Raw genomic sequence first — 24,062 nt, 5'->3', positions numbered from 1 at the left:
TCTATTTTCTCTGCCGAAAGATTCTCGTAGGGTTGGAAGGAGAATGCGAGAAGGAAGTGAGTGGAAGACTTTTGACGCGCGCACAAAATTCCATTTCAGCCCTGGTCCGAATTTTGGAATGCGATACTGATTATTGATAATTTGGAAAAGGAAAAGGAAAAAGAAAGTTGAACAAATCAAATTCATTCCATTTGCTTGATCTTATCCCGTCTTGTATACGTTTGAGTCTTTCGAGTCTTTCCAAGGTTGAATATACTCGTTCACCAAAAGAATACCTACCACCTGCACTACACTACCTGGTATCTACGTCCAAGCATTCTCGCATTCAAAGTTCAAACATCCTTCACCTGCATGTGAAGTTGATCATCCGAACCGAAGGCACCGACTACAATATCAAATCAATTCGTCATCTACTTCACCTGAAGGAGGCTTGCTTATCCTAGTGGGAAAAAAGTTATACTGACTATATTTTATCATCTCACATCCTTCAATTTCAATCCCTCATACAACCAACAAACAACCTTAGGTTTTTTTTTTATCTTTCAGAAACGCCACCCTTCAAACTCATTCAGAAGAGAGTCGGAAATTCGGGACTTTCTTTGAATTCGAAGATCAAAGTCACTCACTTTCTTTACCCTACCCCAAATCTCCCCTCCAAAACTCAAACAGCGCGTTTGTTTGACGGCAGAGCTGTCAAATGAACCTGCGATTGTTGAATTTTTGAGATTTTAAGTAAGCCTTTCCAGGACCCTTCCTCTCAATTTCAATCCATACAACACAAACTCTGAGTCATACTATAACTTCTTGCGCATGTGTGCGAAGAAAGTTCCAATACAATACTGAAGTGGTAGGAAGCTGACATAAACTTCTTATAGTCTCCTCTCAACCAATCCTGAGAGGTCAAACCATCCCTAAATGCCCATCTACAACAGTCTATATTCGAATCTTGCACGTCAAGGTTTTGCAAAATCAGTTACTCACGGTTACGCTCAATCTGTCGTCGCCGCAACTCACCCTCAAACTTTAGCAAACCAGAACCGATCTGGTCGAGGATTACAACGTCGAACTAGCAAGCTTGGCCACCTACCAACTTATACCTTTCAAAATGCTTTTCACACAAGCTCCAATTCCACTGGTACGACCCTCGTGCAGGATAGACCAGAAGGGTTAGAGATATTATCAGATGCCTGGAAGGCAAATGAATTAGCAAAGGAGGAGAAGAAAGCTCAATTCCCAAAATGCATCGAATGGAAACCAGCTTCGATTCAGGTAGATGGAGAGGGAAAGAGCAATGTTGTTGCTAGTGATGCGACGAAGGATACCCCTAAGCAGGTCGAGAGGTCTTATAGCACTAGTGCGGTAGATGATATCAAGCAAGTTCATTTTGAGGCCGAGGAAGAAGCTGCCTTGGCAAAGATTGATGCGGCGATTGAAAAGGAAATTCAATCGAGAGAGAATCAAGCTGCATTCGAGGCGGAATTGAGTGTTGTTGCAGCACGTGTACCGACACCTCCTATTGCGCCAGTTCAGTCACCTGCTCTCACAGTCGAGACTAACTTCGAGAAATCGGAACGTTCGCGATCACCTGTTAGCTCTGTTACATCAGCCACCTCAGCTTCCGATCTTCAATCATTGAGCTATGCCGAACATCTCACCAAACTTGCGGAAGGCGGCAGACATGCTGAAATTCCCGCAGTATTTGAGGCTATGCTTGTCGGTGGTATCAAACCAACGGCAACTGCATACAACGCTCTTCTTGATGCCGCTATTCATCTACCTGCCGATCAGATCCAAGTTGTTCCAAAGGCACTTGACGTTTATTCTGATATGCTTAGACGAAAGGTCTCGCCAGATACTGCGACATACAACACACTTATCAAATTGATTGCTTCTCGATCCATTACTGTAACTTCATTGAAACAGACATTGGAAGAGAAACGTGTTAGATTTGGTGGAATGGAAGAACCGGGCAAGTTTATGTTTGCCTCCAATGAATTGGAGTTTGCTATCCTTGCCGAAGATGACAGGTTAGATCTTGCCGTTAGGTTGTTTGATGCATCAATCTCGTACCACACGGATCGTTCATTCCCAGCAGAGACTTATCATCAGCTCATTTCTGCCTGTGCTGATGCTGGTCGAGTCCCAGATATGGTACGATTGTATGAACATATGGAGACTAGCAAGGTCGTGCCATTGGCTGCTACTTTCCCACACATGATCAAAGGTTTTACCAAATCAGGTGATTTAAGTAGTGCTGTCGAATGTTACAACGAGTACAAAGAGTTGGCCGTCGCAGATGATAGCGGCAAACTTCAATTGTCTGATCGTCAAGACGCACATATCTACGCCTCTGTTGTCAAAGCTTACGTCACTTCCGATAAAATGGAAGGGGCCATGAAGTTTTACAACAGAATTGTCGAAGGATACGGAGAAGATGTTGAGGCCTTCAGAGATGTACTTATTGGTGAAGGTTTTGTCCAGGGTCTTCTTGAACGCAATATGTTGACTGATGCTCTTAGCTGGGCTGAAGGTCTTCAACCCACCACCAAGTCTACGGTAATGAGCACAATCTCAATGCATGCTGCCGACAAAGGAGAAAAATCTGTTGCTGTCGCTGCTTTCTCTCACGTCAATCCCGATCCAACTATTGCCAAGCCAACTATGGCATTGTTGGCTTTGAGTGTTCGCAGTGGTGATGTCGCTGCAGCTCAAAGATACTGGGGCATCCTCACTGCCGCGGAAATGCCAGTGTCATCCGCCTTCATTGAACCAACTGCCATGTTCGCTGTGGCTATGATTGGCTCCGGACAGGTTCTTGAGGGTCTCACACAATCCGAACAAATGTTTTCAAGAATCAGAGAATCTGCTATCGATGTAAATTCTCACCTGGCTGATGAGATTGAAGAAGGTGTTGAGTTCATTGCCCGATTCATGAAGTCACATGGTATTGTCGATCCCCGCGACGCAGCAGTGGCCGAAGCTATGTATCAACAAAGCTTTCAACCTGCTGTATATGTTGCACCACCTACATTCGAGGATACTTTTGACCCATATGCCGCTTCTACCGATTTCAAAGGCTCAGCTCTTATCGCTGATGAACTCGAGCGAGGTGCTGGTCGTGGTAAAGCATCCAAGCTTAATGATGCCATGGGAAGATTCAGAAATATGCGTCGCGCTGGTCGTCATCCAAGATACATTACTTATGCTAAGCTAATTTCTGCTGCTGCTCGCGAGGAACGAATGCCTTTGGTCAATGATATTCTTGGTATGGCACGAGCTGATGTACCTTTACTTGTTCAATATCCTATCGTTCGATATGGTTGGGTTTCAATCCTCGACGCTATGGTTGGTGCTTGCCTGACTCTTGGAAACCGCAACCTTGCTGCCCAATACCATCAAGAACTTCTTGACATGGGTGCTGCACCAACAGCGAACACTTTCGGTCTTTACATTACCACTTTGAAGGAATCAACCAAGACTTTTGATGAAGCTTCAGAAGCTGTCAAGATCTTCCACCGCGCCAAGACTGAAGGTGTTGAACCCTCGTCCTTCTTGTATAATGCTCTCATTGGTAAACTCGGAAAGGCTCGTCGTATTGATGATTGTCTCTTTTACTTTGCCGAGATGCGTGCTCTTGGTATTCGCCCAACAAGTGTTACTTATGGTACAATCGTCAATGCTCTTTGCCGTGTTAGTGATGAAAAGTTTGCCGAGGAATTGTTCGAAGAGATGGAAGCTATGCCAAACTACAAGGCTAGACCCGCTCCGTACAACAGCTTGATGCAATTCTTCCTCACCACCAAGCGTGATAAGACAAAGGTTCTCGCGTACTACGAACGAATGAAGTCCAAGGGTATTCAACCAACCAATCACACTTACAAGTTACTTGTCGATACTCATGCGACTCTCGAACCTGTTGATATGACAGCCGCCGAAGCCATTCTCGATACCATTCGTAGGAATGGTGAGAAGCCAGAAGCTGTTCACTACTCTTCATTGATTCACGCCAAGGGTTGTGTTATGCATGATATGGAAGGTGCTCGAAAGGTTTTCGATTCCGTTATGACTGACTCCTCTATCCGTCCTCAAGCATGTCTCTACCAAGCTTTGTTTGAATCCATGGTTGCTAATCACAACGTCGCTGATACCGAACCCGTTCTCGCCGATATGTCTGCTAGAGGTGTCGCAATGACTCCATATATTGCCAACACACTCATTCATGGTTGGGCTAATGAGCGCAACATTGAAAAGAGTAAATCGATATTCGCAACTGTCGGAAGAGAAAAGCGAGAGCCAAGTACCTACGAAGCAATGACTAGAGCTTATCTTGCCGTTGAGGATAGAGAAAGCGCTAAGGATGTTGTTCAGGAAATGCTTAGCAGAGGATACCCAGGAGCTGTTTCTAACAAGATTCTGGAATTGCTTGGTGGTGGTCATGTCGAAACTTCTTAAGTATCACTTGATCGCATTCGCTTAGTTTCGCTACTTTAGTCTGTTCTTTGATTCGAGTTCTTTTGACTCAAGTGTCTCGGTTGTCTCTATTTCGCGCTTCACAATACCTCTTTTCTTTTGTTCAAGTATGTTATGATACCCGTGCAATGGCACATCCAAATGATGATGGTGGATTATGGGTATCAAGGTCTTGATTAGCAGTTGAGCTTGCTTGCTTGTATACTTGCATTCTGCTTCAGCTGGCTGGTCAGACCAAGATTCTTCTTTTCCTTTGTTCGTTTTATTAGATAATAAAATATCCGAACTCTTTTGAGATTGTAGAGTTCTTACTTTTAGAACTCTACGATGTCGAGATCTGGATGATGGCGTTTTTGAGGGTTTGGGGTGGAATTTAGTGTGCTTTTTTAGCTACTAGTAGTATGGCGTTTTGGAGGCGAGGCGAAGAAATGGAATGGAATATATGGATGCATGGTGTATAGGACACGGATATGCATGCATCAAAAGATAAATCTCAACTCTTTATACAGAAATCAGAAGGTGGATGGGGGAAAGGAAGCGAGCGAGTAGTTTTGGTGATGGGTTTTTCCTTGGATGAAACCGGGAATTTACTTATCTACCTAGCTGGCTTGGCTTGGCTTTTCGATGATGATGATGATGATGGATATATTACAGATACATATCAGATATATATGTAATAATAAAATCAGAAAGATTATTAACATTTATTTTGTCGTTTGTTTGATTGATTGGGAGTGATGGTGATGTTATTTTAACATGATGTAATGAGAAAGTGATTTTGACTTGGATTTTAATATCTGATCTGATATCTAGATTATCTAGATAAAAAGATAGAATGGGAATTCGATCTTGATTAAATGATAGATTCAATGTATGTGATTCTGATATATGATATATAGTAGGAGTATATTATATTATACTATAGCTTCTCTTGATTTTAGATATTTATTTGAGATGCTGAGGAATGTTATGTTAGATTGAGATTGAGGGATTATGTGAGAGAGGGGGAATTTTGGGAATGAGAGATAGATGGAGAAACATATTGAGATTGAGATTAGGATTATAACTGTGACTGTGACTGTGACTGTGACTGTGACTGAGATTGAGATTGAGATTGAGACAGCGAAGAAGAAGAAAAAAAAGACGAAATATCAAGTTCTTGATAAGGACCCGTAGGATGGGAAGGGTAGAGGAGGATATTGGGATTTGGATGTGGATGTGGTGGAGATATCCATTGATTGGTGTTGGTATCCAAGAGATTTGAAGATGGTGTGTTATGGTGCGGATTTGGGATCGAGGAAGTATGGGATTGGGATGTTGTGTTCGGAGACTCGGTTTCGGAATCGAGATCGAAGTCGAGGGGTTCGTCCATGGCGATTGTGAATGGGTCGTTTGTGAATGTGTCGTTTGTGAATGTGTCGTTTTCGAGATTGGTGGGGAGGTTGTTGGGGGGTAGGGAGAGGGTGGGAAGAAGACTGAGGGGGTTGAGAGTCGGTTGCGGATTTGCGATGATGTGGGAGTGAGAGGTTTGGTAGTCGATTGGATGAGGTGGTGGGATTTTGGTTTCAGGAAATGAATTGTTGGGAAATTCAAATTCAAATTCTGAGTCTAGGTCTGAGTCTAGGTCTGAGTCTAGGGGTTCGTCCATGGCGATGTGGAATGTGTTTCTATATTCTTCATCTATGGTGACAGATTGAGTTGAGGGGGGAAGAGGTGTAGCTTTGTGTTTGGAGCTGGAGAGAAGATTTGTGGGAGAATTTTGGGCTGACTGAGGTTTGTGACTAGTGTGTGATGGTGATCTAATCTTATAGACAGAATTTCCAGGGGATTTGAGAGGCTTGGATGAATTCAGCTTCATCTCTGTATTTGTGTTATAGCCCCGCTGCCTTTCCTGACTGTCGAAAACTGTGGATGTCCTCGAAGGTTTTGAGACCTTCTCTATAGATTCAGCAAATAAATCATCGTCTGAATCTTCATACAAAGAAATATTAAACGATATCTCTTCTTTCGTAACCGCGAATCGATCTTGAGGTGTCGGTGTTGGTGGAGGTGAAATCGAAACTCGAGGTTTTTTAATTCGTGTCCTGTCTTCGAGAACCATTCTATGTCGTGAAAAAGATCGTCTTCTGTTTTGAGAAATAGACTGTTCGAGTTCCGGTTCAGCATCAGGTACTGGAGAAAACTCTGGTTCCATCGCATGCTTGACAACACATGTTAACAATCCCTTCCCCTCTCCCATCGGTCCATTTCCCCATGGTATTTCATACCGTTTCCATCTTTTCGGGCGCCTCTTGTTTAAATCCTCAACACACTTGTCCACCCACTCTTTTCCGAGAGACGTAACGGCGTACAATGAAAACCACACGTTACATATTAGTCCGGATTCCATATATGTGAGATTATACTCGTCAATGTTGGAATCTCCATTCCGGTCGAAGGAAGCTAGAGACTGTGTGAGAATGACTGGGACGATGTAGTCGAGATATTTATTGATTCCCCAATCAAACTTTTCCAATAGAAAAGGCTGTAGTTTCTTCTCGTCAATTGTCCCACTCCACAGATTTTCCTCCAATCTTCCCAGTCTTTCAACGGAAGAAACACTGGGTGACTTATAGAGACCTAAAATTCTTTCATCCGGAAAATTCCAAGGAACGCTAACTCCTGCATTGGATCCCACAAAATGTTTCCGTAATTTGGTTCTCCAAATCTCAAGATCCCCTGATATTTTCATCGCCTCACAAAGTTCCTTTGCAAACCCCAATTCAACAACCTTACTTGCCTTCCATACCCCACAACCATGTAATCCCTTCCCATAATCTCCTCCCCTCAACAACACAAAAAGTAACCAGCCCTCCATATCAAAACCCGGATGTTTGCTTTGAATGATACTCGCTCTATAAAGCACCACTTTATCCAAATCTTTCATCCCACTCCTCTTCGCCGTCCACCCACCACCACCTTTCCCCTTTTCCTTCTTCTCCCCATTCTCCTCCTCCTCCTCATCACTGTAACAAAATCTCATCAAAACCCCACACCCAAACATCAACGCATCACCATCTTCCGTCCAAACACAATCCACCATCCCTCTCCTCTGCAAAACCGCGCATTCCGCTTCCGCCTCCCCAGGCGCCTCATGCCACTTCACTCCTAAAAGCTTCAAACAACTTTGCAAAACTTCGCTTTTATACTTCCACACTCCACCTCCCTTGGCGCCATATTTCTCACCCGGTTTGTAAGGACCATCTGCTACGAAAACCAGCTGGATATTCAATTTCAAGAGCCGTAGAACCACAGATATAAGGTTTCGCTCGTTGAGATGGAGATTTGCATATTCTGAGATTATTCAGTATCAGATTTAGAATCTACACACGCACAAATGAAGTTCAAATCGCAAAAAATACCTTTACAAAGTTTCGCTTTGTTGCTAATATATAATTTATGTCTCCAAGTTGCCTCATCAACTGCTATCCTCAAGGGTCTTTTATGTTGCTCGAAATGTTGGGTTGCAAATTCGGCAAGATTAACAATTTCTTTGCAATCGGCGATGAAATCCCAGAGTCTGATTGATACATGTTGTGTTAGTGATGCATGTGTTGTGACCGGAAAGAAGCAAACGAAAACTTACCCAGGAATGCCCATTTTGGGGTTTGGAGAGAAAGAGATGTGCACAGGGAGATGGTGGGGTGGATGAGCTAGCTTAATGAGGCATGTGAGTGGGTTTCGAGGTCGTTGTCTTTGAATAGATCGAGTATCAATCAATACGAAGGTCAAATCTTGAGTGTTTTTTACGAATAAGTAGGATTGGTTTTTATGATGGCGTAAGATTGGTTTGAATTATTGAGATAGGGAAAAGATATGGAAATTCCAATTCCTTTATTCGAAACCCGCATCCCTCTGATATGTAAACAATATTTCTGTCATAAAATATATCAAGCCATTTCGATAGTTATGAGACAACTAACAGATGGAATTCCAATTCTGTTTGATTGATTGTTTGATCAAAATATAAATACGGTATAGCTAAGCTTGTCACTAGTAACAGTCCCGAGGAGGATTGCTTTGTCGGGATTGCTTTTCATTTCAAATAGACGATTCAAGGAACAGGATACACGGGAGTGCAATGCATGACCAACGATATACGATTACTTCGCTGAGAATACCTTTTCTATATAACATAATTTACGAAGGCACTCTTGGTGGTAGATATCACCATTAAATATTTTGCAAGTATTATACAAGCTATGTGCAGCACATGAATGCCAAATCGAATGTTTACAAGCAAAACCAAAAACATCTCCTAATACTATTCGCTCAAGCAATTTGCGCCACATGAAAGTAAGGTATAATCATCAAGTCGTAAAGTCGTAAAATTTTCAAATAGATGAATCAGAAAAGAACCCATCAAAATCGTCGTCCTTAATACCCGGAGGAAGAGGTTTGTTAGCGAGTGGTGAGACTTTGGAGATTCCGTGTGCATTTGGCGATACGCTATGAATGTACTTTTGAGCTGTTGGTGTAGATACTGGCTTAGACTTATCAGAACCGAAATGCCTAAGTCGAGCTTCACGGATGGTATCCAGTTGTGAGTTTTGTGATGAGATAGGGGTAAAGTTGTTATTGCGAGCACTGGTAGTGGGAGTCTGGTTCTCTTCGTCCGAAGAGTCATTGAGTGTGAGGTCGATGGTTGTACTCGAAGATTTATTTGTATCTCTCAGTTGAGGGTATTTCGGATTCCTATCCAATCCTGCCAACTTCCGCACTGGATTCTCCTTGCTAGACGAAGAGATATTTCGAGCTTGATGTGAAACTTCAGAGTGTGTGAACGCCGATTATGTAGAAGTTTTGGCAACTGAGCTAGGTTCTGAGATCTGCTCTGATGTACTTTTAGCTCTCTTTAGTGGTGGCTGTTGATGTGGCGAAGAGACAGTGTTGGTCAGAGCTATTGGCGATCCGGCACGTTTTTTACCTTTGGAAATTGTCTCGGGAGACACCACAATTTTATTGCGCTCAGAGGATGGTATAGCTGGTGGAAGAGCTTTTTTGGTACCATGTTCAATAACACAAGCCAGTAAATCCTCACACTTGACCATCTCAGTGACTGGTGCTACTTTTCCGTTTCGACCTTGATTCGTGAACTCATGTCTCCAAGCTTGTACGTCCATGAATGTTACCGCGGATAGCAGTACTTCTACATTCTTCTGAAGGACGGGCGATTTCTTCTTGGTAATGACATTAAGTTTGTAGCAGTTGTTACTCGCTTCTTGCCCTGGCTGCGTAGATGCAAGAGAACGGACGAGAAGAATAGGTATAATATATTTGATATATTCAGCTACCCAAAAATTGAACATAGGAGCGATGAATCTTTGTAACTCCATCTCATCAAAAGAGGGGTTCCAAAACTTTCCAATATCGCTCGTAATTCTCTCGGGTGAGACTAAGGGCTTGTTGTAAAGCCCAACAATGCGAGTGTCCGGAAAGTTATCTGGTACGTCAATCCGTTTGTTGATGCGTGCAAGATATTCGCGAAGTCTGTTTCTCCAAGTTGGAAATTGTGCATGAGATGCGTTGCAAAGGTCTTCGCCAAAACCTTCCTTCGCAGTCGCTATTTGTAACGCTAGAGCAGCGCCACAGTTTGTAAGACTTTTGCCGTCTTTGCTGTAATCACCCCCCTTCAAGACAGCGAATAACACAAGACCATCTCGAGTCAAGCCTGGGAATTGTTTTTGTATTTTATCTGCTCGATAAATAATGATATTATCGAGGTCAACCTCTCGCCTTGTCTCATCAGATTCGTTGACCCAATCTTGATTGTTTCCAGGCCTCTTTACTTTGGGTTTTTTAACATGGCAGAAACGTATTAGAGATGTGCATCCGAACATGAACGCATCCGAATCTTCTGTCCAAACGACATCAACTACCCCACGGCTTTGCAAAGCTGCGCACTCAGCCTCGGCTTCACCGGGTGCTTCATGCCATATTACGCCTAGGGAAGTCACTGTCTTTTTGAGAAGTTTGTCATCCTGTGAAAGATATTTGTACCATGGCGATTGCCCACCATATTTCTCTTTTGGTCGATTACTGCCGTCCGCGACAAAAATCAATTGGACATTCAACTTAAGAAGTTTCAATATCTTGTAGAAAATGTTCTTCTCGTTTGGATTCGCAGGTGGGACCTCTGGGGACAAACTAAATGTTAGCGGAGGATATCAATTTCTGATTCGGCATGGTCAAGGAAGATATACTTTTACGAATGGCTTCCACTTCCTTTTTATCTAAATAACACTTGAACTTCCAGATAGAAACATCAACTGCTATTCTAAGGGGCCTTCTTTCCCTCTCAAAATGTTGGGCGGCAAACGCAGCAGTTGAGATATTCTCTCCGATTTCAGCTTTGTCGAAAAGCTGCCAGAGTCTGGAGAAAGAATGTTAGATAGCTGAGATTAGTGAGCCATAGCAAAGCATAGCTTACTCTGGTATACCCATCCTGTATGAGCTTATTCTAGTGACGAAGCCAGGGGAGGTACGCCAATTTATCAATCAAGACTAATTTATGCAAGGAAGATTGGATTGTGAGGAGAACATTGAGTTCGGGTCGCGTCGCGTCGCGTACCTAGGTACTCATTGGTAATTATTGCAATCACGTCTCAATCAGGCAATCACGTGCGTTTCGCTATTCACTACCTTGGGACAGAAGCACTTCCTAGGTATTCAAAGGATCAACCCATTGAAACTTCTGGAAATTATCTTTATATTCTTTTTTCTAATGAAGTGACAAAAATCATTTCCCGAATGGTATTTGCTTGGGAACAGAAAGCCACCACCGCAACAAATACTTCCTCGGCGCACGCCAGAACTAAAACTGCTATACCGCCAATGGGTGACTGACGGGACACTTCTCAACTTTCGGAATTTAAACAAATTCATTCTTCACAATTGCTTGGCATCAGAATTCATCTTTTCATTGTCCAATCTCCAATGAATCATTGCGACAATCCCCAGATATACGAATTGATACATCTAGGCATGGAGAGACATTCCCAAGTCCACTTTTTGCCATGTCCGTACAACCACTGGTGCACCGATCGCGATTGCTCGCCTCAAGAACTGGGATTCGTGCTGCGATAGTTAGTCGTGAAACCTCGCAATGCTTCTCATTCATGCACATATCCAGTTGACGAGTAATCTGAGAGGTCATGAGAGACCTCAGTCGGAGCAGGCTTGGAACCGCAGATATGGACAATGCATATATTCGGTACACCGACACCCACTCCTGTTGAACATACAGTGCGTGGTGCATTTTAGGATGTCGAGCGGCGGAGTCTCCATAAGATCCTCTGAAAAGATCAACACTACTGGTTTGTTATCGATTAGTCTTGAAAATCATGCTCTTAGCAAACATCTAGCTCCTGTTTCGGCTGAACAACACAATGCATGGCGTAACGGAATTCTCACAGTATCCAGTTGATTCAACTCGAACGACAAAGCAAGAACTACCTCCGAAAGATACTGAAGGGCTCCAGTGATGCAAGGAAGAACAACACAAATCAACATGATACCTTTGTAACAATCTTCCGATTTCGAATCGATCAAGGTTTGCGCAAACTAAGGCTGCAATAAAGACATATATTTCGTGATACCTATTTTCTCCTCACATATTTAAAAACTACATCCTGCGGCCTATTAACCTGCAACGTCAATTTCGGCGAACTATCCTCCAAAATTTCCATCAACCTCCTCCTCGCATCCTCCTCGGTCTCCCCATCTCTCCTCACAATCTCCACATTCCACTTCCGGAATATTTCATACAGCACGCCGACAAATTCCACCTGTGACATTTTCATCCCAGGGCAATAGCGTGGTCCATGGGACCAAGCTAAAAATGTGCCTTTGGGAGGTTCTCGAAAGGTTTCCTTCTTCGAGGAAGGAGACGTTTCAATCCAGCGCGAGGGCCGGTAATCTAATGAATCTGCACCCCATATTGAAGGTAAAGTGTGGATTACACTGGTGTTGAGCAGGACTTCTGTTTCGGGGGGAAAGTTGATGTTTTTGATGGTTTGTGCTTGTGGTGTTCGGCGGGCTATGGTAGGGACTAATGTATATAGACGGAGCGTTTCGTACTAATTTCAGGTAAATATCAAGACAATTCCAAGTATCTAAAGTATTTGGCTTCAAAGTGAGGCTGGAGGTTAATACATACCATTAGTGCTAGAGAACGAGTAAGAAGAGGAAAGGTGGTAGAGTACTCGGAGTCAGGATGTAACCTTTCGACTTCGTCGATCTCGGCGGTGATCCAATTTTGTAATTCTGGATAGAGTGCTAGACACATGATAGCATACGAGAGGGTATTTGCCGTAGTATCGAATCCTCCAACGGTCTGTATTTGATTAGAACTGTTCCGGGCGGTTCTCACACGAACTCATTCTGAACTTACCATAGCGAACAAATTTCCAGTAACATCTTCGTTTGATAAATAAGTCAACGTCTTTGAGCGCGAAAAATCCGTACCCTGATCGGCAATTCTCACCAGAGAAGTGAGGAGAGAATTTCGAGAACTGGGAGAACGTCTTTCTTCGGCAATACTTTGATTCAGGTGAAGGGGAAACTCGGCTTTGGCAATACCCATCTTCTGTACGGAAGTCGGCATGTACTTTAAAGTTAAGTATTTCGTAGGTATGAATACCGTAGCAAATAGATTGCGTACAATAGTCAGTAAACACGATATGAATGTAGTTTCTAATCCTTCTGGGGGCGTTTTCGCATTCACAGCTTCTCCCCAAGATTGACGGGTACCAAAGCAAACGAATGTAATCACGTTGATAGTGATGGTCCTCAAGCCTTCAAATGTGACGTTGGTCGAGCTTGATGCATCGTTCATAGACGGTCTTGACAGCGTAGAAACCATATCTTGAGTTTGTGTTAGAGATTCATTCCAGACTTCCTTCATGATTCGCTCATTCAAAGCAGGCGCTACAATTCTTCGATGTCTTTGCCAATCTTCTCCTTCTGATGCACTTATATTTGGCCCCCAAACATCCATAACCCCTACACCCGAGTTAGCCTTTGTATTGACTCAACAGAGATAAGAGAAAACACCTACGGAGAGCAATTTCATTTTTCGCAAAGTCTTTTCTTCTTGTTAAAGCCTCCTCGGCTACTTCAGCGTCTCCGACAAAGATTGTATTTTTCCCAGGCGTAACAAGAATAAACGAAGTACCCCATTTTTCATGGACAAAATGCTTGCAATAATGTTCCCATGCGGGGATCGTTATCTTAACTCTATCGAAGATGAATCGAGGCAAAACTTTTGATAGATTCGAATAACCGACAGTTGCACAAATGATAAGCCTATAAATGATTATGTTTGAGAAGATGAGGTGAGAACAGTAGGGCAGCAATCACTAACCATAATGGATTTGCCGAACCCCATAAGCCAAATTTAATAGGCAAGCCGGAATTTTTCGCAGCACGATAATTACTTGGCAGAGCAGATAGATACCATATTGTGAAAGCTAGAATCAGCAATAGTGAGGTCAAGAGAATACCCATTTTTCGATATCTTTCTTGATGATGGTTGACGATTGACTTTATCAGATTCTGAGAGGGAGTGCAGTTCATATATATATGTCGGTTGCAACCACCACTTTGTTCAACATGACCTTACTTTGTTGGCACTTGCCTGCATACATAGATCTGTATCCTAGTCTTTGCGGGACCATAAAACCCCAGTAGTACATCGATAACACAAAACAATTGTTGTACTCCATCGCTAAGAAGCTTCTCATGGTCTAAGAAGTGACTTCGGTTGCTAACCGATGCAGCTTCTGGAGATTTTAGTGTGTGCGGTAGTTTCGACGATCTCGTTCGATCTCAACGGTTCTTAAATGCTGCCATCAAATCCAAAGCGAGATGAATGACACCAAAAAGAATAGTACCAAGAACAACTAGAACATCTGAAGAAATGCCCCAGAAAAGGCAAACAATTGAAGAATTGATTGCGGACGTAATCTTGTTAGGGATAAAACTTACAGGGTCGGTTGGGTAAAGTATGGCTAAATACAAAAGATGTGTTTGAATTGGCCAATCAAATCTCTTCCCGAGATCAGTCCCAAACCCTCGGTACCTAGGTATCGACACGACATTTGAATATCCCAATTCAGATTTGACAATCAACTGACCTTCCTTTTCGCTTGAAATCGGTTTTGAGATCTTATTTCAATACATATTTGATGCAATCCTTTGAAAGTTCAAAGCCCGATAGCATTTTCAATATTTGTCTTGGTGTGCGGATTGCGCGAGACAGATGTAAACAATCTCTTATAATTGATTTGCTTTTCTCTCCTCTTGCGTCTTCTTTTCGTTTGATAAGTGAAATTGATGTTGAATAAGTATATTCGAATTTGATCAAAAAAACCAAATCAGATTGTTAATTCCCCCCCTCAGAAGACGAGAACAAAACGTATCACAAGACGTTCGAGCATTTTCGTCCAGAAATATTAGTTTCTGACGCTAAAAGTGATAGCAAGAGCCTTTTCAACACATAATGTTGGTCAATCTGAGTTGGATTGTATTGATCTCTCGAGTCTTACAACTCCTCTGTTCAATGCTAGTATTCTTTCACTGAAGTGTCCAAAAACTTCTCCATGAATTCATCCAGTATACCTTTCCAGAAAACTTCAAGGGGCTAGCATCAATCTTCTAGAAGTATGTACCATTAATTCAATACTACTCCAAATTCAATGACTCCTTTCACAGCTTTACTTCGGTTACTCCGATGACGGTAACGACCACGGATTTGGTGATCGCAAATCTGATGACGAGAAAGTTTGTGGTGGAAATGGTACTGCCATTAAAATAGCATGGGATGTGAGGGTCCGTATTGCCATTGAACCTGCTGTGGCACGTTACATTTAAAATGCTGATTTCAGCACATGTACTTTTTGACCCTATTACGTTTTTCTATTCCAATATGTGGTCTCTAAAGATAGAGACTCTTGCTGTTTGGCTGTGATGATATCGATTGGCGATTCTCGGATCGAGTCAGCAGTTCTCAGTTGGAAGGTGTTTCGTGCGAAAATCGAGGAAGATGTAAAGGAAGAATGGTATTCACAAAATGTTCCTACTTTCTTCTTCTTACGCTTCTACCGAACGTGAATAAGCTTAAAGTGGTAATCTGTTGATAAGCATGTGCCACGGCCTATAGAATTGTCCATAACATTCTAGTCAAGACTACGCAGATTCTTGAGACGAACACTCGTTTGCGGCTTGCTCGGGTCGGCGAAACTCAAACATCTATCAAGAGTGATAAGATTGTCTTAGAGAATATCTTAGCGTTCCAGTCTTTGTCGCTTGTCTGCTCTTACCTACACTGATGCTGTCCCCAAGTTTTGACTCGAAGACCCATGTCGCGATACTTTGGAATCCCTTGAGACGGTCCCTTCTTCTTCGTTGTAATATCAATGGTATAGCTCTTGCGAATTTCCTCAAGCAAAATCCTGTTCTCAAGATACATCGATCACATCTAGACAGAGAGGACAATCTTATGGCAAGATGTTATGCGCAGCTTTCAGCGACTGCTAAATTTCGAATTGCCACTAAAAATCGTGATGCGCGATACTAGATTCGCTCCACGATCGATCAAACAACGGGATGTTGGGGACCATCCATTGGTGGTCTAGTATCGAGTTGTGTTTGCCAGCTGTTATTCCTTTCACAAGAAAATAACAAGCGTAAAAGAGCATTCGACATTTTCTTCTTCACGACTTCGCCGCCAAGAAGGATTCACAATCACCTGTTCTTCAAGAAGTTTGGCTTTCCTGTCTTTGATGTGCAGATGATATATAGGAGATAGAATGCGCACCGCCTGCTCAAAAGACGTGACAATTGAAAGCAGTGTTTCAGTTGGGATAGTGTTTCGATTGGGACATTAGCATATATCGCATAGACGCTCAGTATGTTTAGTGAAGATGTTGATACCTTTGGTTGGAGGTACTGCTGAGATTAAAGGCGTGGGAGGTAGATGGGAGACGTGAGACCTTAGTAGTGTCTAAGATAAACTTTAAAGAGGATTCTCTGATTATGTTAATTGAGAATGTATTAGACCTCTACTATGGAAACCTCAACTCGAGAATTCGAGGTATTTCCATATCATTACGAAGTTTCGGCGAAGTAAAGTATGGAAGCGAAAGACTACAGTGCCTAGTATTTGATCAGAACCATTCATCCTAATCACAATATCTCAAAGTAAACTAGACAACTCGAAACAGAAGTCCGTTCGAGAATTAGGGAAAGAAAGTGAATACTACTACTTGTCCATGCAAGGTAGGAAACTCCTGTCAATCTATCCATTCCATATGGCCGAGCCGAGGTAAGGTACTGTCTATCCAACCAGGGATGATGCATATACACCAACGTTCGAATCCGATTCTAGATGTGCAAATGGCCATAGCGGGCGCAAAGCCTACCACATAATCAACTATGATACAAGTATTCATTTTGCGACCGTGAGTATCTTAGTTTCTAACCAAGCTTCATCAACATATGTAACCTGATGCGATTTGTGTAGAAATCGATCTCTCAGGGACGGGAAATATGATTCATCCGAACCCTTTCGTTTCTCACAACCGCTAGTCAATGTATTCGTCTTCGGCAAAATTGGAGATAAAACATAGTCTGTCTGGGCAGTATAAAATCGAACACGAAGAAGGTCTCAGCCTTATAACACGATACACTGCACTTGGTCAAGAGAGTCATGTTCATATACTTGAAAGACTACCAGGTACATAGCAATCACCTCATACCCGGGTTTCCGGCGTGTGATCTCACTCCTGTTTCCGCGCTTACATAACTCAGTCTTCGTATCTGGTGATCCGACAAGAATTAAATAGCGGCCGCAATTACGAGACTCGATTGCATTTTTCGACGCACTTAAATTTCCACATTCGAATTTCTCTCGCTTCCATGGAATCTTCCTTACTTACATAATATAACCATAATCATCAAGTTCCCGAACATTTCTCGTTCTTCCAAGGTTGCCTAGTACGCACCCAAGAACGGAATCTCCCATTCTTGGTATTTTCCGACCGCTCGAGGACTTCAGACGGCATTTACATTCGTCCGAATGTAAAATCCGCCAATTCAGAATTACCAACACCATGAGGACACGACAGAGGGGAAATAATCCTACATGTGCCTCCATATCAGATGATTTCTGGGCGCATGGCGATCTCGTGGCTTTGCATCGTGGCATGACAAGTTCCCCAATATCTGAGCCACGGTCCCCAGATCAAACCATCAAACCATCACAATGTTACGAACAGTCAAAACTCGGCGTCAAATTTGACGTTGCGGTCTTTTGGGGGCGGACGACGAAACGTCCTTACATTCCCGAGGTCTCCGTTTAAGTGATCGTAAAGAAAACCAAGTTGTTTTAACTTGTTTATTCGATGGATCGTAATGTTGACTCTTCTAGCGTCTCTAGTTTCTCTCCGCCAACCAATGAACATCAGGAAACCCTTCCAAGTACATACGAGAATGCCTGTTAGAAAACCGGATCTACGTATTACGGACACGGGACTCGGACTCAGCCTTATGCCGATCCGTAATCACGCACGTAAAAAAATTGACGTGAACCCCAATCGAGAATTTTGCTACATTTTTTTTAAACTTTGTTCTCGTGGTAAGTTTCTATTGAGTCTCGAGTCTTGTCCGTTTGGATACTTAGGCTACAATAAATCAAGTGGAATTCCACGGAGGGATTGGATTCCTGGTTCCGCCTTGCTAGAATGGAACGGTGAGTCAATTGTGTTTAGATTATATTATATATGTATCAGGGTGCTCCCCTCCGAAAGGTTTGTTGACAAAAAGCTTAATCACATGCTTGTTACATTGAAATACTCGAAAGATACCTACTGCAACTTTTTGCATCCAGAGTTGAACTGGCGTGCTACCCATTCCACACTCCCAATATCACAATCTTTGTCGCAATGGGAAACACACATTCACATCATCACCGACATGAGTCGAGAGGAGATGCAAATTCCCAATGTGCATACAAACGAACCTCAAGAACAAACTCTGAACGTTCAAACAATTCAACATCCACTTCATCTACCTCATCTCCATCAGTATCACGCTCACAATCTGCTCGATCTCCTTCATCGCCGCGAAAGTTCTTGGGTCGTCATTCACTCTCATTAAATGATTCACATAAAATACGAGAACAGACCATGCAAGAGCCGGAAAAAAGACCTCCGATCAGGATTGGATATCCGTACTATGAGGAGGTTACCATGTTAGCTGAGAAGAAAGAGAAGAAGCATAAGAGACATAGTTTGAGAGGTAGATGAGATCTTGGTTATCTCAACACTTATTCGGGGCTGGTTATCGAATTTCATCGCTGGATTGATGGAGAAACGGCGACGGAGAAGGAAATACACAACGAAGTCTACGAGAAAGGAGTATTTTTGATATTTGGGAAACGGGAGTACAACGAGACGGAGATTCCCAGGACTGAGGATTGGGATAGCGGACGATATTGATACCCAACTCATTTGTGCATTTATTCGGCGTTCAATACACCGATAGGGTGTATGGCAGAGAGGCATGGAATATGGCATTCTATTTGTACAAACTTGAAACTTAAAGAAATTTAAACAATTATCTAACCAAATCCACGCTGATCTCTTAAGAATCTATCTTCCATTGTCATTATGAGTATCTTGAGATTAAAACACCATTGCGCCCCTTCTACAAAACATATATACATCACACCGACCCAACACCCTATGACCGATAATACCCAAGTAGTCTCTCCTCACTCTTAAAACATATCCGAAGGGCCAACAGGGACTTGCAGCAACGCTAACAATGCAGCGGCAATCGTAGGCCCCAGTGCTGTAATAGCCCTAGGATTAAAAGTGATGGTCCAGACATTGTTTATCGTGCATCCAGATGCGATAGGAACCCCGTTAAACCTGTCGATTAGAAACGTAAACGCATCACCCGCGCCAGTGATTGCTTCAGTAGCATGTCCCCCAAACATATCACGAGCATATTTGATATTAGCTCCTTGAGAACAAAGCTTGCTGACAACAGCATCTGTATCCTCGACTTTCGAAACCTCATCACCGATCGCTTTATAAAGAAATATCGGCATCTTTGGGGTCCCATATATACCCATTTGTCCGGTGATGGCCAGGACATCCTTTGCAATATTGGTAAACAGGGTTGATAGTCCATTATCAAGATATAAACCTATGTCCTGACCAAGAAAACTTGCGATATTGGTACCTAAACATTGAGTTGATGCTTTGTAAAATTTAGAAGCTGTTGATGGGACAAGGTTTTTGAGGAGATATTCTTTCAATTCTGGGTAACCATTGGTGAGACCGATAACTCCAGCGGGAATCAAACCGGTGAAGAGACCTTTGTTAGAGGAGAGCATCACAGATGTAATATTCGGTACAAGGCCACCCAAAGCAGTTCCCTTGAAGTTAAGCTCTGGTGCGTAGGAAGGTTGAAGTTCTGCTGCCCATTCAGAAGCCAGAGATCCGCCAGAATAGCCCCACATTTGATACTCGGCTTGAGATGAAATGCTAGTCAAATCCCCAGATGACAGAGCCGCACGAACAGAATCAAGAGTCGCTTGACCAGCTTGTATACCGGAAGTGAAGGCTGATTGCAGACCCTCATAATCAGGAAGATTGACTATCCACCCTTGATTGAGAGCAGCAATAACCAGCAAGGTCTCAGCCGCACCAGAGCCCCCATTTTTTAAACTTGACCCCAACTGTAATATATAAGATGGTGCACAATTTGGCCACGCAGCATCTGTCGCCATTTGGTAGGATAACAATCTTGATGAGTTCGCATTTTTGGGCACAATGATTGTTGTGACTGCTGCTGAGGCATCCCCCAAACTATCAGTCGTTCTATAGAGAAGTTGATATGCGGCCTTAACTTGGAATGGCATGACACCTCCAATTGAAAGATCGTCTATTGATCTGCTGCGTAAGATCGTGCCCGGCTGAGAGTTTTCAAGTCCTGTTGGTGGGACATAAAAGGGATCATCTGTGGGAGGTATTGGGAGTGCATGTTGCAAAAGTTGATCACTGGTCGGGACTGCAAATGTGGTGGTAACCCAAAGGAAAATGTACCAAAAAGCCACGAAAATGAACCTCATATTTACAAGCTGTACACCAATAATTCAATTTGAAAGAATAAAAATGAACAGAATTGTGACAGTAATTGAAAAGATGGGAAAGCATGTTAGGTAGAATACAAAGGTACATACCGGCAGATTTATATGAGAACTTCATACTCAAGCTCTGCCGTCGCTGATATTTAATTAGACACGTGAATATATGTTGTCGGTATCCAGCCTCTTAGCACGATGAAAGGCACACGAGATAAGAGTCTTGTGTAGAACTTGCATTGTGCAGATGGACAGCCACGTTGCCCTTATACTTTAAACCGAGTTGTTTAATATTAGCAGATCGCACTTCGATCAGGTAGAAGACCCTTAACTTTTCGAAGACATTGATCATTATGTTAATGATGTGAAAATCTGGGACAACGAATTGTTAGAAGTCTGCAAACTCATCATTGATTAAAATTTGCGAGAGGGTTGTGATGGCAAGGAGAGGTAAATCCGCACTTGAACAAGTAACTGCATCGGGAATCCAGTCACGTGTAATTAACCTTAAAGAAAGTTAAGCCTTAACGGCAGTCATTTGATTGTCACACTACGTTGAAGCGAAATGACCAAGCCAGCTTTTAGTCTTGAGAGAACAAGACGATCAACGTCGATGCCACATGGAATATGATTAGATTGTCCTTTCTGGGTCACTTCAATGAGGCCAAGAAAAGCTTCTAGGCGGCTCGCTCCCATTGTCCAAACTCATTTTGAACACGATCAGATGATACCACCTCATTACTTCAACGTAAAAATTAGAAAAAGCCACAAACTAATTCTACTCCATTTTCCAGGTTCAAATTGAACGTCAGACTGTCGTTGGCCAGTTCGTGGTGCTCTGGGGTGACTGGATTGCTTTCTCCGCGTCGAAGGGATCCCTTTTGAGAGGCTTGAAATGACGCCTCTACCATCATCAATTGAAAATGTCTCTATATCCGTATCCCTTTTTGGTACCCGGGAACCCGAAACACAACCTTAAAGTATAATCAATACTAGCTTGATTGTGGGGATTTGGCATTCAACCAATAGGTTCCTTCAAGCTATACTACATTCAACTTGGAGCCGTATTAACCTTGATTTCATTTCCGCCGAGACAATATCTTACAAGCCTTGAAGAAAAAAACCCCATTCTACAACGAAACTTCGAAAGGGATGAGTGGGATGGGATGACATTCATCATGTCAATGTTTTTTGCAATGTCACCCTGCACGGTTCATCTCAGCTGGCCTCTAGAATGATGATCATCACTGTAGCTGGCCAAAGTTATTGGCATGGCTTTCCAAGCAAGCGCTGGTTGTGGACTGAATGCAATTCTACTTTGTACATATAAATTGCTTTTCTCACTCACAATGGCAGGAGGTTAATTTTTTGGTCAATTGATTCCCGGTTCTTCATCATGCTGTCTATAATCGTTCATCTGCTATTCACAATAGCTTCTGCTGCTGTTCTCTCGGACAGACAGACGTTATCAGGTAGTGATGTTTGTCAGCAAATCAGCGGAAATGTTACCGGCGAGGTCTACTTCCCCTTGAGTTTGGAACCCAATTTCAAGAAAGATATTGAGCATTATATGACATCCAGTGTATGTTTTGACCCACTTATTGATTCCTTCAGAAGAACTTTCTTTTATCTTCTTCTCATTGAAGGTAGTGGAGAAGAAACGGGGTTAAGGGGTTGCATGCTGATGATGTTCACCATATAGACACAGATACCAATGTGCGTTGTTGAAGTTGCTAGCGATGCAGATGTTTCTACCGTCATTAAGATCATAGGATCTAGAAGAATTCCCTGGGGAGTCAAATCCGGTGGACATGCGTCGAATCCTGGATTCTCTAGTACTCCTGGAGTCTTCATCTCTCTAGCGAGACTAACTCAGGTTACACTTTCTGAGGACCAAAGCACAGTGGAGTTAGGTACCGGAAACGTAGGTTGATCTATCAAGGCTCTGCTTGTGTTCATAAACATTGACAAATAAAATAGCATTGGACTGATGTTTACACGATCCTCGAAGGAACGGGTGTTAACGTTGTTGGGGGACGTGTCGTTGGTCCTGGTGTTGGTGGCTTCAGTCTTGGAGGGGGTTATTCCTGGTTGACAGATCAATACGGTCTGACTTGCGACACGGTCGTCTCCTACAATCTTGTCCTTCCTAATGGCACCATAACCAAAGTTGATTCTTCGAATCCTGATCTCTTCTTTGCCCTCAAAGGCGGTTTAAATCGATTCGGAATTGTCACGAGTATTGTTCTTAGAACGGTTCCACAAGAGAACATGGTGTACGGCGGTATTCAGATATATGGGATTGATGCTATTCCTGGTCTCATCAACGCCACGAACACATTTCAACAAGAGAATACAGATGATAAAGCCCAGGTGATTCTCACCATTAATGGTGGTTTGGTCCCGAATGCCATCCTAATTTCATTCTACGATGGTCCAACTCGACCTGCAGCGTTCGATCCCTTCAATAATGTTGGCGCCATTCCATTAATATCTAGTGTCGAGCCTCAATCTTTCGCATCATTTGCTAAAGCCACTCCGTCCAATCTCCAAGCCGGATATAGGGGAGCCTTTCATACCATGATGACTACCAGTCTTACAGTCGGTTTTATGCAAGCAGTCTATAATGAATCTAGCTTCTACGGAGCTCTCGCCATCCTTCATAGTGGAACGTTCATCTCTTACGACATTGAGCCTTTTACCGACTACGGCAAATACGCAACCGATTCTGCGTTTCCTCACGCCAGCTCTCCACTGCCATTAAATCTCTATTTCGCTTGGACTTTGTCGACCGAAGATGCATTCTGGAGAGGGGTTATGCAACAGAGCATAGATCATCTAACTGAGGTTGCTAAAAGGGAGGGCATTTATTCCGAAGATCAATATGCATATCCGAACTACGCTTTGAGCACTTATGGCGGTGCTCAGATTTATGGGCCAACGAATGCAGCGAGGTTAAGAGCAATTCAGACAAAGTATGATCCAAATGGAGTCATGCTTCTTGCTGATGGATTCAATATCTAGGGGTGTATGATGATTTTCAATGATGGCGAAGGAAGAATATAAGTAATTTTTATTAGATTAATGAAATGAAGTTGGTAATATTTAATCATTGATGTTGACTCATTCCCGGGTGATAGTAGAAGACTGAAAAATTGAGTTTATGAAATGCCAAAGTTTGTTGAACAACATCCATTTGGAATCATGTTGAACGGCATGCAGTACCTAGGTAGGTGGTACGCAGGTCCGTTTCGTCGTGCTACTACTAGAAACCATATATTGAGTTGAGTGCACGAAGATAATCCAGATCATGTCGAGTGGACACTTTGAATTAGCTACTACCTAGGTATGTAACGGAGTTTTAACACTTTCGAAATCAATGATCAAAAATCATGAATTT

At 42.8% G+C, this 24,062-nt stretch overlaps 8 protein-coding genes across 8 annotated transcripts; 3 read left to right on the top strand and 5 right to left on the bottom strand.

Annotated features, from left to right (window-relative positions):
* Window positions 1-915: 915 nt before the first annotated feature.
* EAE98_006757 (uncharacterized protein) lies at window positions 916-4,452 on the top strand (the record flags this gene model as incomplete). The annotated part of the gene is made up of 1 exon (XM_038954380.1): window positions 916-4,452. One exon carries the CDS (start codon window positions 916-918, stop codon window positions 4,450-4,452), a length of 3,537 nt encoding a protein of 1,178 aa, XP_038809060.1.
* A 1,078-nt stretch (window positions 4,453-5,530) lies between these two features.
* Window positions 5,531-8,109, bottom strand: EAE98_006756 (uncharacterized protein; the record flags this gene model as incomplete). The annotated part of the gene is made up of 3 exons (XM_038954379.1): window positions 5,531-7,803; window positions 7,872-8,029; window positions 8,096-8,109. The coding sequence occupies 3 exons, from the start codon at window positions 8,107-8,109 to the stop codon at window positions 5,531-5,533; spliced, it is 2,445 nt and encodes an 814-aa protein (XP_038809059.1).
* Window positions 8,110-8,843: 734 nt separating this feature from the next.
* EAE98_006755 (uncharacterized protein) lies at window positions 8,844-10,953 on the bottom strand (the record flags this gene model as incomplete). Its single annotated transcript, XM_038954378.1, has 4 exons — window positions 8,844-9,277; window positions 9,353-10,645; window positions 10,713-10,882; window positions 10,940-10,953. The coding sequence occupies 4 exons, from the start codon at window positions 10,951-10,953 to the stop codon at window positions 8,844-8,846; spliced, it is 1,911 nt and encodes a 636-aa protein (XP_038809058.1).
* A 1,154-nt stretch (window positions 10,954-12,107) lies between these two features.
* Window positions 12,108-14,016, bottom strand: EAE98_006754 (uncharacterized protein; the record flags this gene model as incomplete). The annotated part of the gene is made up of 5 exons (XM_038954377.1): window positions 12,108-12,587; window positions 12,668-12,844; window positions 12,902-13,512; window positions 13,568-13,815; window positions 13,874-14,016. The coding sequence occupies 5 exons, from the start codon at window positions 14,014-14,016 to the stop codon at window positions 12,108-12,110; spliced, it is 1,659 nt and encodes a 552-aa protein (XP_038809057.1).
* Window positions 14,017-15,686: 1,670 nt separating this feature from the next.
* Window positions 15,687-15,979, bottom strand: EAE98_006753 (uncharacterized protein; the record flags this gene model as incomplete). The annotated part of the gene is made up of 2 exons (XM_038954376.1): window positions 15,687-15,781; window positions 15,835-15,979. 2 exons carry the CDS (start codon window positions 15,977-15,979, stop codon window positions 15,687-15,689), a joined length of 240 nt encoding a protein of 79 aa, XP_038809056.1.
* Window positions 15,980-18,452: 2,473 nt separating this feature from the next.
* Window positions 18,453-18,815, top strand: EAE98_006752 (uncharacterized protein; the record flags this gene model as incomplete). Its single annotated transcript, XM_038954375.1, has 1 exon — window positions 18,453-18,815. The coding sequence occupies one exon, from the start codon at window positions 18,453-18,455 to the stop codon at window positions 18,813-18,815; it is 363 nt and encodes a 120-aa protein (XP_038809055.1).
* Window positions 18,816-19,288: 473 nt separating this feature from the next.
* On the bottom strand, window positions 19,289-20,650 carry EAE98_006751 (uncharacterized protein; the record flags this gene model as incomplete). Its single annotated transcript, XM_038954374.1, has 1 exon — window positions 19,289-20,650. The coding sequence occupies one exon, from the start codon at window positions 20,648-20,650 to the stop codon at window positions 19,289-19,291; it is 1,362 nt and encodes a 453-aa protein (XP_038809054.1).
* Window positions 20,651-21,960: 1,310 nt separating this feature from the next.
* EAE98_006750 (uncharacterized protein) lies at window positions 21,961-23,778 on the top strand. Its single transcript, XM_038954373.1, has 3 exons — window positions 21,961-22,244; window positions 22,365-22,586; window positions 22,643-23,778. The coding sequence occupies exons 1-3, from the start codon at window positions 22,059-22,061 to the stop codon at window positions 23,684-23,686; spliced, it is 1,452 nt and encodes a 483-aa protein (XP_038809053.1). The 5' UTR covers window positions 21,961-22,058; the 3' UTR covers window positions 23,687-23,778.
* The last annotated feature ends 284 nt before the right edge of the window (window positions 23,779-24,062 follow it).

The sequence above is a fragment of the Botrytis deweyae genome (genome assembly GCF_014898535.1).
Source record: "Botrytis deweyae strain B1 chromosome Unknown BDEW_015, whole genome shotgun sequence".
Taxonomy (NCBI): domain Eukaryota; kingdom Fungi; phylum Ascomycota; class Leotiomycetes; order Helotiales; family Sclerotiniaceae; genus Botrytis; species Botrytis deweyae.
This window is presented reverse-complemented; position numbering and strand designations above follow the sequence as displayed.